Below are 16,843 nucleotides of genomic sequence, written 5' to 3' on the forward strand. Positions count from 1 at the left end.
TTAACACCGCAGTTTTTAGTGTTCAAATCACATTAATTCCACACCAACCTAATGAATATTTCAAATATAAATTTGCTCAAAATAATGAATGTTGCATCATCTCCCAATATAATCGTAAAGATTATTCATTCAATATTTTCCCTTTTTGCAATATGTTCCTTTTAATTTGAATTATTGTCCTATTTTTGTGTTTTTCTTTTTAAGTTTATCTCGTGGCCTGTGATGGCCTATTATCAGTTTATAAAGCATCCTTAGTCCAAGTAAATGGGGGGGGGGCTTTAGGCACTCCATCTTCCCTAAAAAAAAGAAAATTTCACGACCAAAAAAAGAGAAAAGGAAAGAGAAATAGTTTGAAAGGGTGAAACTTAGTGTTATGTTAAAATCTACATGACAAATTTGAATTTTATTTATGAAAATTTCGATATTTTTTTTTGGCCCTCTCGCTCTGCTCGCTCGCAACTTTAAATCTTTAAAATATTCCGACCCAAAACTGAACATTCTAAGCACACTTTGTAGCCATGAACAGGAAGGATATCTATCTAAACAATTCTGCGAGCGCGAAGCGCGAGCTGAAAATGTGATATTCTGACCTAAAAATTTGACATATCAGTAATGAGTATCTAACAAAACATTTCATCCGAGTGCGAAGAGCGAGCTGAAATATTTTTCGATATTTCGAACTAAATTTGAACATTCTAAGCACTTATCTAATCATGACTAGGATTGATCGCCACCTTACTAAACAATCGATGCGAACGCGAAGAGCGAGATGAATTTTGTTTTATATATTTTGACATAAAATTTGGTCTTTCTAAGAGCACTTTTGGTAATACTGAACAGGATGGGCATCTAACTGTGCATTTAAAGCAAGTGCGAGCGCCAAACTCACGTAAAACATGAATTTTGCGCCCCCGGTCAAAGGTCGAATATGAATTGGCGCCGCTTTCCTAGGTAAAACGTAAATTTTGCCCCTTAGTCGAACATCAATTCGGCGCCCCATCCTTTTTTCCCTTTTGTGTCTTTTCTTCTTCTTTCCTTCTTTTTCCTCCTTCTTTTCTTCTTCTTTTTGCTTTCCCCTTTTCGCCCGGGCCCGAGGGGCCCGGGCACTGTTAACCTGACCCCTCCCCCGAATACTTGCATGCATACATATATATATATATATAGTGGGATTCTTCTTAGAAGGTTTCTTCCCAGGACCAATTCCATTAAAATGTTGATGTCATGTTAATAGTCGTGTCAACACCGGTCCACACTTGAAATCGCTCAATGCGTGACTTGCAACGTTTAACCATGGAACAAGCTAATCGCTTGTTATCATCTGTTTCATTTGATATGATGCTATACCAGCATGTATCAATTATCCGTAACATCCGAATGAACGACACTAAAACAATACATCTAATTCGTTATTAGGAACCAGATATTTCCGTTGTACGTGTCATTTCAAGGGCGCCTGATAATAATAATGTAATTATAAAAATGTTTTATTTACCCAGGGTAGCCACTTAAGACTGCTCTTCCAGCGGGCCCTGCATAACACAATATGTTATCATTACCTTTCTGCGATATTAATGCTGAGCGCCTCGCAAGAAGGCAGAAGGTCCCATTTCTATAAGGTATGACTCGGCCTGGGATCGAACCCACGACCTCCCGTTCATGAAGCGGGCGCTCTACCACTGAGCTACCATGCCCGAAGAATCGAAGGTGTAGTATACTTTTTAATTAGAGATAGTGGAACAAGCGATGCGTGGTTTGAAACTATATTTGTTCCGGGGCCCGGGAGACTTAAAATTGAATCATGTTAAAAACACGATTGATCAAAGGGGAAGGGGGTAGGCCAAGTACACTAACTGTCAAAATGTGATTTTACATATTTACACTTTACGGTCCAAACTATTTTTCATTTTTTTAATTATTATAATTTTTTTTTTTTGGCTTTGCTTTCAGAAACTATTATGTTATGAGCAGGCGGAGAGAGCTCGGACAAAATAAACACCTTTTAGAGGGGGTCACTTTAAGGTTAAGTCCACCCCAGAAAAATGTTGATTTGAATCAAGATAATTAGACAAGCATAATGCTGAAAATTTGATCAAAATCGGATGTAAAATTGGAAAGTTATGACATCTTAAAGTTTCGCTTACTTTTGTAAATATCCAAATACTAGAATCGCACTGCTGTGGAAGTTGAAGTAAGACTGTCAAAATATGTAAGTTTTGTTTAGTAATTTGATGATTAGTACAGTTTTGCAACATTGCCTTGGCGGAAGTGGTTTAAGGTACAACACGTGGAAAGTCCTAAGAAAAGAGGACGGTCTTTGGAGATAGAACAGAAGTGGATAAATAGGCAAGAAAGTGGATTATCTTTTGGAATTGAGTGTTGTCCTTTAAAGGACGGTAAAGCAGAAAGCTGAGAAGCTATATTGAGTGCTGATTTATGGAGAGATGATAATCAATGACTTGAGTTAGAAGGCATTCCTGGGGGCATTCCATAAAAAACTTATATATGCAGAACCGGAATCATATTTTTTTATGTATATCTTGTTTACTTATTTAACTTATGATTAGATATGATGTCCTTTTAGATTCTGTCTGACCTTTCTATTTCTCTCTTTCTGTCTTTCTCCCTCCGTCTCTCTCTATTCCCTTGTTGCTCTTTCCCATTCTCTCGTCTATTATGATTGCCATCATGTCATTTTTTCCTTTGTTTTTTTTTTCTTTTTTTCACATAATTCTTATATTTGCAATCTACAATTTATTGTTTACTTGTGGGTCTTTCTTGTTTTCCTCCTTCATTCCTTTTTGTTTAATCTTGTGCTACATCCCCTCTCTATTCTCATCTTTTCACATGCTCACTCCTGCCATTCTTGCCCCCCTTTCTTGCTCCTCACCTGCTTTTATATATATATATATATATATATATATATATATACACACACACACACAAATTAAATCTGTCTTATTACATGCAACTCCTCATTCTATTTCTTTTTATACTATTATTGCAGTTTAAACGTAGTAATGTATATTTTTTCTTCTTCTTTAATGGTCACTGCATGTTATTTATTCATTTCTTTGTTATGTATTTTTTTAAATGTAAACTCACATTGTTAGTCCTCGGACTTTTTGATGAGTATTGTTTAATAAAACCGAATTGAATTTGAATATTTTTATCTAGAATAATATTATGTTCAATTAATGTTAGGAAAATAAATATGCAGGCAGTGGATCATTTTCGCAAAGGCATTATAGCTTTTGATTGTACTCTAGAAAATGAAACATCTAAGGCAAGGATAGAAATTATAATATCTACCGGTATGGCGGATAGAAATTATAATATCTACCGGTATGGCGGCATGGCAAATACTATATACTTAAAGTTCAATCCCCGGTCACCTTTGATATATAAAAGACAACCCTAGATCCCTTGGGATGTGATCTCAATCACAAGTACATCATAAACATGACACATTATCACCCGTATCAGACATCTGAGCTGGTCATTTACAAAACCGTATTGCCCTACATTTTCTGAATATCGGGAAGGGTAAGTATATTGTTTGTATTTTCCTCGGTCTCGATGCGCGTATTTACTTTGCCTGCAGAGACGAACAAAATATACCTTTGTATTTTCCCTGGTCTCACATCCGGGCATTTGTGGATGCGTATAAAGAGATACGCTTCATAAGGATCCGCGCACCAACAATATACGTCATAATAAAGACAACGCTTTATCTGAGCGCTTGCAAGTACGTCATAATGGTAAAGTGCAGAGCCTAGACCGATATTAACATGACACAATAGGACTCTATTTGTAAAAGAAATATCCCCATTATCATGATTTTTTTGCTCTAGATATCTGATTTCGATGATAATAAAAATATTGACTGGCTTTTCTTTCGGGGAACATCAAATATATTGCCCTTAAAAGACCCATATTGCCCTCGTCTAAAGACTCGGGCCAATATGATTCTTTTGCTGGCAATATATTTGATGTTCCCCTCAAGGCCAGTCAATATTATATCAATAGAACCCTATTCTTAAAAGGAATATATCGATTTTCATGATATTTGCTCTAGATGTCTGACTTGGATAATAATAAAAACATTGACCGACTTTTCTTTTGAAAAAAAATCAATATATTGCATATTGCCCTCATCTAAATACTTGGGACAACTTGACTCTGTTGCGGGCAATAAATTTCATGTTCCCCTCAAGGCCAGTCAATATATAACTATTACATCATCATCATTATCATTAACAGAAGTGGTGCTAAAAATCTTCTTGCAAAGGAACCATTGAAATCAACAAAATTTGTTTTCCATTGAATTAAAAGTCAGTATTCAGGAATTTGTACAGTACAATACCGTTTTAAAATTGTACATTTTCTGAATTATGTTCAATTGCAACTCTTCCTGCAAGAGGCATCTTAGTAAGCCTGGGGGCTGTTTCATGAAGATGCTTGTAATTCAAGAGTGACTTGAAGAATGACTGATGATCCTTTCTTGTGGTAAATGATGTTCACCATTAATTGTTCATTGGTGATTCTTTAGTGCGTAAGGTTCACCAGTCATTCTTAAAGGAAAAAGAAAGTAATTGCAGTATACATTTTATATTTCATGAGAAAGCTTTTAAAATCAAGGTTAATTACCACTATATTATCATAGATCTAGATCTGGTACATCAAAATCAACTCCTCTTCGTGAAATCATGAAAACTTTGCTGAGAACCGATAATTCTAATGATAACTAACACAAAAAGGTATATGTGGTACCGAGTACAGTGTATTAATATTGCTTGGAACATTAATGACACTAAATGGAATTCCATGCTTATTTAGCTTTATTTCTCAGCAATACACATTTTTTCAAGTCAATTGGCACATATTTCTTATTTATACATACAAACACTTGGTCATGTTATTGGATTCTGTTCGAACTCATATTTAGGTTGTTACCACAACTGGTAATTTTTTTTAAGTCGCTCTTAACTTACAAACAGCTTTATAAAACGGCACCCTCGGAGTAAAGCTTGAAGCATTCAATCAGTTTACAGGAATTGGTGACTTAATTATACTATTTACCCTAATTGAATGTTGGCCAGATGTCCATTACTGATTTGAAACATTAGACTATCAAAAGTACATGGCAATAATCTTTGATGTTTGACAAAAAATTGCAAGATAACAAATTAAATTTATGCTAAAATTTATCAAATTCCAAACATTGGTACAAAATATGCACTCAAAAACAGAAAGGCATAACTGCCCTGCCTTTCTCAGAACAGCCAAAAAAGGAATGATTGCATGTTAGTTCGTAAACAGAGAGGTAACGATTAAACATCCTATCCATGGGACCTGGTAAGGAGGGTTAATACTTTATTGAAGGAGTTTAAACCTAAGTCATAGAATTGCAAGACCACTGCTTAAGCAACTGAGCTATCGCAAATCCATCATTTATGCTTAAACACCACACTATCACACACATCGCATATAACATAATGCCTTCTTGACCCTATCTGGTAACTTTAGATTTACAATACAGGTCCTCTAACTCCCTATTAGCATTCTAATCACCATAGCCCACAGTTTTTTTGGTTTTGCCGTTCAGGATTTATGAAACTGCAACTTGAAATAATTAGCATCTCAAAATAGGACGCACTGGGGCCTGGGGATGCGTTTCATGAAAGGACTTGTCGGACGTTTTATCCGACAAGTCCCATTTTATCCGACAGTTACCATAGTAACAGTACCTCTCCGCCAATCAACGTCAGAGAAAGATGTCAGATCTGACAGCTTGTCGGACGAAAATGTTGATGAAACACTCCCCTGGGTACCATTGCATATACCAGTATTTATTATCTTACTCTATTGATACAGACCTGTCGACCTCTGGGAATGAAAAACTGTGATGAAAAAAAATGTATTTCATAATAAAATGCGTGATGCACAAGCTAAAATGAACATTGCTCTTGTAGATGAAAAAATAACATTGAAATCTTTGTATATCTCACCCTGGTTTTAACAAAATTATTTTTTTAAGTTATCTGAAATTACATTGATCAAATAACCATATTTGTGTAAGTTTTCTTTTTCTTTAAATTGTATTTTTTAAAGAAAAAAGGTACTGTCGTATTTTGGTTGCAAAAACTTACTAAATACACCAAAAATGTACTGGTTGACAGCTCTGTGGACACACTCCTTGTATTTTGATTACAGGACAAAACTTTCTGTGGTGGCTCCTGTTTCTGTTTCCTTTGCCTAGCATTAGTAGACAAATATGACTTTACTAGATTATCAAAGAAATACACTAACTGCCTGCTTGTGGAACCAGTGAATATAAACGTATCTACAGCAGTAGGTTGGTGTCATGTCTGCTGGGGGTGAAGGAAGAATTGAGACAGTGACTCCAAGGCCTTGCTCCGGTGAGAAATCTTATTCTTCTCCTCGTTTGGCATCTCTGCATACCTACAAACAAACACGTTACCTGTTAGTATTATCATATGGATGAAGCGGATCTTTATGAAATGATTGATTACAAGCATGATCAAGAGCTCTTTTTCTTGGAGGACATGTTATGCATGTTTCACGAACAAAAACTTATGGACAAAGGGTTTTCCTATAAGTAGAATGAGTAAAGTGTGTTTTGGGGTAGAGTTTCAGTATACAAAGACGAGTGTTGTTGATATATGACATCACATATCTTGGTTGCATTTCCAAAGGGAAGATCTCCATGTTATCAGCACTCTTGACATTCAAATGCTCATAACTTCCATATTATTTGTGTAATCACCCCTTTCATTTAATTAAAATATTAGTCTGAAATTTCCATTCTGTAATATCTGAAGTTTCAAACGAGAAGATTTTAACATAGTCCTTTGCCTTTTTTGGTTGACATACTCAATAAAAGATAAGTGTGTCGACTAGGAAAGGCAATGGACAATGGTCACCCCCACCCCCATACAGTTACTCTTGTTATTGAAATAAAGTGCCAGTCTTCTCTCCTTCAAGTTGGCCATTGTCATGTAACCTTCATTATCTATTGCCTTTTATGCCTTACCTAAAACTGCATTAGCTTTTAAATACATAGCATTTTTAATGCATTTTACTATGTTTTTTACTATGCAATTTATTGTGCCAACACAAACTTGTAAACATGAAATTTCTAGCCCCGGCTATTTTGATTAACTTGTTTGATCATTGATAAAGATCATTTTTTAATTGAATCAAATTGATTTGATTTGATGTACTCATATTCCACATCATAAGTTTATCCACAAATCAGGAAAGTGGGAGTTATCTTACTCCCACTTCCCTGCTTAAACCTTCATGTATCTTTTAAATTTTCGGGCAATCTAACTTGTTCCAAAGGTTTCATTCGCCACTGATTGGTTTAATTTCTTATTTGAGGTTCTCGTACTTACGTTTGATCATATCCATCTGGTTGAAAACAAGGATCCCAGCCGAAATTTGGTGGCCCTCTAGGTTCAACTATCCTACCCTGTAGGGATTGGGTAACAGATTTAGATAAGTAAAGACTTGATTCCTATGCCTGAAAATTGCATGAATATTTGAGTTGTAGTTTAAAAAATATTAGTCTGAAAGTCCCATATTGTAATATCTCTAATTGATTTGATTTGTTCCACATTCACAAAGTAATATTTCACACTAAAAGATAATAAAACAATGGATGGAATTAGGACAAAGATGATGTTAAAGTCAGTTAGAATCAAGAGAACGTAAATCAACATTATTTTTTCATTATTAAACCATTATTTCATAACTATTTTTGATAATGTAATCAATGATTTATAGAATTCAGTATAGTAAATTTCAAGAGGTCACAGTTTGATTCACAGCAATGTAAGACCAAGATCTTACACAATATGCTGATTTTAGGGACTGTCTAGTATTTTAGTCTAGCCTTAAGGACTCGTCCATACTCACTTCAGAATAATCCTCTCACTCTCATTCTCTCTCTCTTTATATTAAAATAAATGGCCTGTTTTCTGAAGTCAGGTTTAACTTAGACCGTGATTTGTATCTATATCTCTCCATTGACATACAATCACCAGCTAAATGATGGGAAGCTAAATATTGCACAACAAATTTACATTGTATGATTTTTATGTTTACTGAGCTTTTTCCTAAGTTTTTTTTTTATGGTGAAGACAATCTGATTTGTCATCCTTCGCAAACAGTTAAGAATGATTGCGAGTCAAATGGGGTGATACATTGAAAGTCTTCTGTTAGGGATTTATGCACCTATTGGCTATCCATAGTTATAAAACGGGTTCAAGGATGTAGCCAATGGTGAGTGCGTATTCAAGTCACGTGTTCATGCTTTAATTATGCGCAACCTTCCAGTCATGCATTTTTCGTGCAGCACTGTGCAATTTTTGTGCAGCATTAGTTCCAATAGCACGTAAAAACTGATACGCGTTCAGTAAAAGAGACTGGCTAGGATTTTGATGCGCTTACTTAGGCGCGCATAGTAGATACGCCTGTGATGTCATAATTGACAGTCTTGTGATCTCTTCGTCTGTGCGATCGGACACAAGTTGGAGGGATTTGAACAAGATTTCCATGAAAAATTCATTTTGCCGACCCGTTTTATAAAACAATTAATGCACATTTTAAGATTCGTGATGTTAGTGACGATGCGAGCAACTCTCGGGCATTCACAATATTATGCAAAAGCACTCGGCGCAAGCGCCTCTTGCTTTCGCATAATTGTAAATACCCTCGAGTGTGCTGCATCGTCATAACACACTCATAAATGTGCATAAATTGTATATTAAACCATAACTTTAGATCAGAGTTTGAATCAAACCCGACTTCAGAATATGGGCCAATGTGTGCAGCAAGCTGGGGTCAAATGGAAACCATACTAACCTCTGTCTTTCCATGAAACAGCTGAACTGACTTCAATGGATCGCCTGTTGAATATGCAAATGTGCAGAGAGCATACGCTGATTTGTCCTCCCAGCCTGCCAGTAACCTATGCAACCCTGAAAAACGATGAAGCATTTGGAGAAAGAAAATTTAAAGATCGTCAAGCATGGGAGTAAAACTTGAACCATCAAAGCATTCAATCAGTTTACCGACAATCAACAACTGAATACTACTTTTTACACTTATCAAATGTTCGCCAGATGTTGATTACAGATTTGAGACGAAGATTAGAAGAACCTGCCTATAATCATTGATATTTGACAACAAACTGCAGGATAACAAATTAAATTTAGGCTAAAACCTAATACATTCTAAACATTATAACTCTCTCAAGATATGAAAATTCCTGGCATGCCGACGACCGTGCACTATTCAGGTGTGGATGTGTATTTTACAGGCACTGTACCGGGATACTCAACCAAGTCAGCTTGCTCATTATTTGTGACCACTGGTAAGTCTTTAAAATAGGTCTATTTTGTGATTTCTGATAATCCAGGAATCTTGATTGTTTTCAAACTATTTGATTGTTAACCATGACGAACAATCACGCAGCAAAAACGGACATTTGTCCCAGACCCAATGATCATGTAATTTTCGTGCCTTGTAAAGAAATTTTTTTAAAGACAGTGGAAAAGTTATCACATATCCATTATACATATGCCTAGTGTTGGAGTTAGATATCATTGCTTCAATTACACACTTTACACAAGTGCCTAGAGTTTTAAGTATTGAAATCTAGTTTGACAATGTGTTCAATAACTTTCTGTGTAATCTAATAGAATTTCTTTAAAACCAATACAGGTAACTTTTTCTAAGTTGAATCTTTTAGTACCACAGAAATATGTCCAACTTGGGGATATTTGACTTAGAAGAGGTATAATAAACATGTTTTAAAGGGAAAGTTCACCCTGAAAAAAAGTTTATTGTAAAAATAGCAGAAAAAATAATAAAAAATATTGCCGAAGGTTTGAGAAAAATTCATCAAATAATTAAAATGTTATTAGAATTTCAGTTATTTGATTTGTGACGTCATAGGCGAGCAGCATTCATACATAGCGAATGGTAAATATCAAAGAAATGTCATTTTCTCAGAAAATTGAAAATGGTTTTTACTGTACCTTTTGTATATCAATAGACAAATCATTTCACATCCGATCATGAATAGAAAACAAAATTGAGTCATCAGGAACCATACAAAATTTGAAATTCATGCATTTTATATTACACAACACATGGGGCAGCTGCTCGTCTATGACATCACAAATCCAAAACTTTGAACTCTATAACTTTCTTACTTAACGGATATTCCTCAAACCTTCGCCAGTATTTTTTACATTTTTTCTGCTATTTTTACAACAAAGTTTACGTCAGGGTGTACTTCCCCTTTAACCTAAAACAATGTTTTGACTAAGGCAATTGGCCTATTCCACTTGTAAGTGGTCAATGTAAAATGCAAGTTTATTCTAAATAATTTGGTCTAAAATCACTTCACAGGGTTTCAAAGGTAGAAAATTTAAGTATATAATCTAAGTATAACTTTCTGTCATCAAGCATATCTATAAACAAGATTTACCATACTTTTCCTTTGATCAATTTACCTAGATGTGGATATTAATGTAAGCTTTATCCAGAATAACATCTTTAAGGTGTTTACATGAAGTTTCTTAATTCTAGCTGCTAGTATTAGCTTAATCATTTCCATCAAACTTTAAATAAATATGTATGTTATACAAACCTGATGGTCCTAATTTGCTAAGAAACCATTTTCTGCAATGAACAAAAGGAAAAAAAGGTAAATCTAATGTAAAATGACAATACAAAATACATGAATATTGAACCAATGCCCATGACCTATGGCATTCAGATGCAAAAATCAAAATCAAACACAAGTCCTGTGACCAATTGCATAAAGTGTATTATATCCTACATGGATTATTAAATCAGTATAATAATTGGCTCAATAGCATCACATGACCAAACATATTCTAGCTATGCCGTTGAAACAAAATGCCTACTAAAGAAAATTTACAATTCTGTGACATCAATGATGGAATAGTGCACTATTCCATCATTCATATCACAGACCAGGGCCCTGTTGTACAAAGAGTTATGATTGATCCGATCAATCGTAACTCTATGGAAATCCATCAGTGACATAATTTTTTTCTACCAAAATTTTGCACAATGTCCTTTTTATGAAAAGAGAAGGGCAGTGAATTTTCAAAAAAATAATGAATTGATGAATATACATCACAGCTAGAAAATATTTTGAACAAACATGCATAAGAGATTTTGACGTTGCTGGCCGTCCAAAGTTTCGATTGATCGGATCAATCGTAACTCTTTGTAAACAGGGACCAGATCATGCAATTTCTCGGATGCGTCGGTCAGCGAGGCGTCTCTACCAGGCAAGTCCCTTAAAGGGACAGCACAGGCACTGAATGGGAAGGCCTACCACTGAGCAAGGTGGCTTGAAGAAATGCAAGCACAGTATGTTATCTACTGGTATATATTGGTTCTAATTAGGGATGAACTACGAGAAGTAGATTATCAAGATTCACTGTTCTGAATCATTAAAAAGTAGCATATAAAACAAATATACCAGGCCTTTATGTTGAAAGTAAAGAGGGAATTATTCATTCTCGGTTGTAATGACAATACTGCAATTTTCCCCTCAGGAAAAATAGTATTGCCAGTCCAACCTCAGATGAATAATTCCCTCTATAGTTCCTCAAAGCCTGGTATATAACTTGTATGATAGTAACTTTGCCATTATAATACCATGGGAACTTTTATTTTGATTGGCTGTTAATACCCATATTATCATGGTAGTAATGGGACCTGGTGCCACAGACTAATTGGTTCAAAATCAGATTGAAAATATCATTTCTTTAAAATCATATATGCAGGGAGCCTCGCATTATTCTTGATTACCGAAAGACAAAATCACAATAAAGAAATAGACTGAGGATGGTGGACAAGCACCACCCTCAAATTTAGAAATTTATACCACAGCCAATAGGCCGGGGCGAACATCTGGGCATTTTTAATCTTGAGCCCGAGCAACTGACCAGCCGATAAAAACAATGCACTAGCGACCCGTACAGCATTTTGGCATGCCCAAATTGCATAATACACAAACATCGCATTCATACTAAGTGGCTGAATGTTGTAATAATCTAGTTTACCCATTTGGTTAATATCTGGAAGTTTACAAATCTTTCTAAAATTTTCTGTGCTGTTTCTGACATTATTTCACTGTGTTTTTCATAATTTGTTTTAATCGCACTAAGGTCAATGCTGTCGTCATTAGAATCCCAGAATCCAACCCAAATTCCATCCAAATACATTTCGAATGTAGCCCAAATAAAATTTGTCATGGTCACATTCGGGAGTCTTTTGGAGGGTATTCAGCTGCTTTGGAACATAGCAAAATGAGCTGGATCCCTTCATGAATGTTCTTTAATCCCTCACAAATTTTCTTGCATTCTGGAAAGGAAGAACAGAATACTCCTGTATTCTCCAGATTTGATTCAGGGAGCTCCCAGTTCAGAGACAAATGTGTTCCAAATCCACAGAATCAGGACATTTTCAGGCAGAATCAGTCCGAATTGATTCAGGAGAATTTGGGATTGGTGTAACCCTGGGTTTAAAGGGCTATCCAATTACATCATAACAGTTTGAAACATTTTGTAATCCCCAATTGATTTAATGTACATGAACATTCTCCACCCCTGTGGATTATTATACTCACATATAAGGGCCTGGCATCCCGCCGAGTGCATTGAAACAAAGACAAGTATCTTCAACAATGACAGGGCCTTTAATCTGTTTTAATAAACATTGAAGAAAAAAAATGATATCAAGCCATCTACTGTACAGGTACAATGTATATATCATGGTTGGGAAACACAGTAATAATCATGCAATTGATCTATGTGCATTGATGTCATATTATTGAATAAAATATGCCAGAAGAAATTTGTCTTAATTGACATCATGATCTGCATTGATGATAGATATACAGCAGTTTTTATACCTAGGCATTCTTGTCTATTGCTAGGTTTTTTGTGTTTTTTTTGGGGGGGGGTTGTTGAAATCACAAATAAATGAAAGTGATATCTTAGGAATACTCACGTGTTTGACAGCTTCTAGGCATTTTGATTTGGATATATCATCTGGTTCACCTTGAAATTCTGGTACTGAATATACAAAAAATATAGGCCTACTGTTATGACATATGCTTAAAAGAGGTTTTGAGGTATTTTCTGACTGTGCCTTAGACCAGTTATGGGATTGGTGATAGATTACCTACCCAGCAAGAAGTTAGAACATTGGTTTCATTAAATCCTGTTGGTTCAAGGATTTTTCTGATTTATTTTTCAGATCAAATATGAGAAGGAAGCAAGCAGGACATGTATTATTCAACTTCCCTATCAAGCCCTTAACATGACATAGTTCACTCATATTTAACAAAGCCATTATGATATAGGTTAAATTTCTCGCCCAATTTTGAAACCTTAGAATCAGAACAGACAATATTTTCATTCAAACCAAATCGATTGGCAATGTGGATCACCATTTAAAAAGCAAATATTTTTGTTCAATTCGAAGTTTTTTATAGAGTGATTAACTTTTTTTGACATCCCAATATATAAACGTGTGATCAACATTCAAATTTTCTCAAACAAAAATCAAATTTAAAGGAAGTTACAAAAGTGGCAAATTAACAAGAGTTGTAACTCTTTACTGAACTAAACAGACCCCAGCAATCATTTGCAAATTTGAAATTAATTTGATATTGGCTAGTTTGGGGACCCAAATATATTTGCAATTGATCCTAAATTTTCTGCTATACCTCATTAGTGGGTTAGTCATTTTGTTTGGCAGGAATTAATTACTTTATCAACCATATTTTTAATAGGCTAAATCCTTGTGATACTCACAATCAATAGCTACTGACTGGACATCAAAATGCTTTCCAATGATTGCTCTAACCTGTGAAAAAAAATAGAAATAGTATACAAATATTGAATATTTATGAGTGCAATGGACAGAATACTTCATGGGGTGAACTCGGCTATGCCTCGTTGACTGGATCATTCATTTCATCTTTCACTGAAAGAAGTATTTTGTCCATTGCACGAGTGAAAAGAACATTCATTATTTAGTTTATGAACACCTCAAAACATTGTTTTTCATATGAAATTTATGAATTTCGATGCAAAATATTCTCATGCAGTGCAAGCTCAGTCTGTTGATTATCGCGTACGTAAACATGCGTGCTGCAAACACAAGTAGTTTTACTTGTGGTGCCTGCATTCTCTGTGCGCGCATGCAATGGATCAAATCATATGGATCCATAATTGCACAATGAATGGATCTAAAATTGCATTTGTTGATGACGTCATGGTAAAATGGGTCGAATGATCGATATTGAACCGATCAAATGATCGGAGGTGCCGTGGCCGAGTGGTCTAAGGCGCCTGGCTATACATGGAAAGTCTGGGGTTTGACTGCTGGCTGCGGCACCTATGCCCGTGAGAAAAGCATTTAATCTACAATGCTCTTTTATCCTGCTTTCAAATAAATGAAAATGCTATATGCATTATTGGTAACTACGTGCACAGTTGTTGTTTTTTTATGACAAGGATCAATCTAGGTGTCATATAAAAACAACAGAACACATAGTTTCCTATACTTTCAACATAGAGTCATGATGAATAAACATAAATTTTAAAAATGACGTATTGTGATTAACTGCACCCCTCAGATGCAGATCTATTTTTGAAAATGGATATTTTTAGGTTCATGTAATTGTAACCACATGAAGTGCTCAGCAGAGCCCAGGGGCCTCACAAAAATAAATATTAAAGGGGTTAAACATTGCTATATATGGTTTTAAAATTTGGAAATCAAACAAAATTTTGCTTAAACTTATACAGCGCATAATATTTAGGAGTGAATACATGCGCCAAAAGGGGGGGTTCTTTTGATTTGGCAACTAGTCAATTTGACTTTTTCGACACAGCCGATATTACAAGCCTAGACTCGACGTCTCCCTGTAGCCTACTATTCATTTTTTTTTACTAGACTCTAGATATCTAATGCCATTGGAAATTACACTCGATCGTGCACGAAAATTTGATGGAATAAAACCCAACTCTTCCTTCCTAAATCTCTTAGATATATGTCAGATTACCTCAAGTGATATTATGAATTTATAAAACCTGTTGTAGGGAGTCACCCCACCCCCATACAGGTCTGCTACAGACAGAGGGCAGAAGACCACTCTACATGTAGAGGCTGGAAGACCTAGAACAGACGTACTTGAAGCTGATCTTGATTGGAATACAATGGAACTGAGTGAGGAATCTCTCCAGAAATAACAAGAGCCCGATTCCTTTGTGTTCATTCTTTGACTCAAAGTTTGACTGGCTTTCCCGGCCAGTGGTTTTGGAAACCCATGACCGTTCGTTACAACATAAATAAATCCCTTCCCAGGATCGCCGCTCATGATAAGTTTTCTGGCTCTCTAACATACAAGCTTGAAAAACGAAATATGACTCAGCAGCTGACATTATAACGCAGGCATGCATGCGTCATCTCGTAGCAGCTAGCATACTAGACAGCTGGCAGTCGTCTATTTCGAGGAGTTTTTTAACATTTTTTTTTATTCTCCTCGTACACAGACGGCTCGCTATCGTGCAGCCACCATTAGGGGACTTGCAAGTTGCAATGCAAAATCCCCCCATCAGGGCTCTTCAATTTTTGTCTTTAATGAAAAAAAAATTTGAAAATTAACACGACCAAAATGCAAATTTATATTCCCTCTTGGCATTAATTGCCAATAAACGGAGAAAAATGAAGTTGAAAGGAACAAAAACAGTGACTTACCTCAGCTGTCGCGCAAATTCACTTCCCCGTTTTATCCGATCTTAAGTACATATATATGGCCATTGAATCCCTGTACAGATCGCGCTAGAACTTCGGTCTCTGTATTTGGTGAGTGAAGCCAACGGAGTTCAGCTGAACAACCAACAAAACAGAGACCGAAGCTTTTGGTCTACTAGCATACATGTATCGTCTCCCTCGCCTACTTGGCCCGGCTAGCACATAAGCACAACCGTCTGCCCACAAACCTCGCATGATGAGTAGTGTGGCTGCGACGGTAGTGACTCAGGCTAGCTCCAAATCTCCATTAATTTACCTCTTCAAGTTTGTTCTTATTTCCAGTCACGAATGTCAAAGTTCTCCTTGTAGATTGCATTATTCTGTCGACCAAATGACACCAACAGTAAGGAGGAAATTCAAAAGGTATCTCGACTCTAACGTTAATCTGATTTGAGTGAAATATGTTTTAACACGTTGACGAGACTTTGGGCTACCCAGCGCGCAAGCGCAAGCAAGCTAGGGAAATTCCCTCGTTTGAGAGGCATGTCCATTGAGATGGCGGGCTGTATGTAGTCTGCTGCATCTTTCTTTCTTTCTTTCATTCTCTCTTTCCTTTTTTCTTTCTTTCTTTCATTCTTTCTTTCTTTCTATCTTCCTTTCTTTCTTTCTTTCTTTCTCTTCGTTCTCTCTATCCTTACCTCTTTCTCACTGCCTCTATCTTATGAATATTCATGATGAAATGGTGTAATTGGTATAAGATATAAAATAAAAAATCTTGCAAGATCTTGCCATCTCTGTTTGAATGTGATATGTGAATTTATCAATCTTATTAATTTATTGAAAATGGAATGTTTACCAAAGTTGTATCTATTGAAACCCATATTTTTTTCTTTTTTTCAAATTTGTTTCCAATTCAAGCAAATCATACATTTCATTCCTAGCCTTCTAAGCTAGCTGGCAGCACTCTCATTTTTATTTTTTTAAAGGTTTTGGGGTGAGC

The 16,843-nt window shown here is 35.7% G+C and overlaps 1 protein-coding gene across 1 annotated transcript; it reads right to left on the reverse strand.

Moving 5' to 3' along the window:
* Positions 1 to 5,749: 5,749 nt before the first annotated feature.
* On the reverse strand, positions 5,750 to 16,298 carry LOC121428923 (inosine triphosphate pyrophosphatase-like). Its single transcript, XM_041625814.1, has 8 exons — positions 16,160 to 16,298; positions 13,896 to 13,947; positions 13,087 to 13,151; positions 12,704 to 12,777; positions 10,685 to 10,716; positions 8,890 to 9,005; positions 7,419 to 7,495; positions 5,750 to 6,462 (listed from the first exon to the last, which is right to left on the reverse strand). The coding sequence occupies exons 1-8, from the start codon at positions 16,217 to 16,219 to the stop codon at positions 6,363 to 6,365; spliced, it is 576 nt and encodes a 191-aa protein (XP_041481748.1). The 5' UTR covers positions 16,220 to 16,298; the 3' UTR covers positions 5,750 to 6,362.
* Between the last annotated feature and the right edge of the window lie 545 nt (positions 16,299 to 16,843).

The sequence above is a fragment of the Lytechinus variegatus genome, chromosome 15 (assembly GCF_018143015.1).
Source record: "Lytechinus variegatus isolate NC3 chromosome 15, Lvar_3.0, whole genome shotgun sequence".
In the NCBI taxonomy this organism is placed as follows: domain Eukaryota; kingdom Metazoa; phylum Echinodermata; class Echinoidea; order Temnopleuroida; family Toxopneustidae; genus Lytechinus; species Lytechinus variegatus.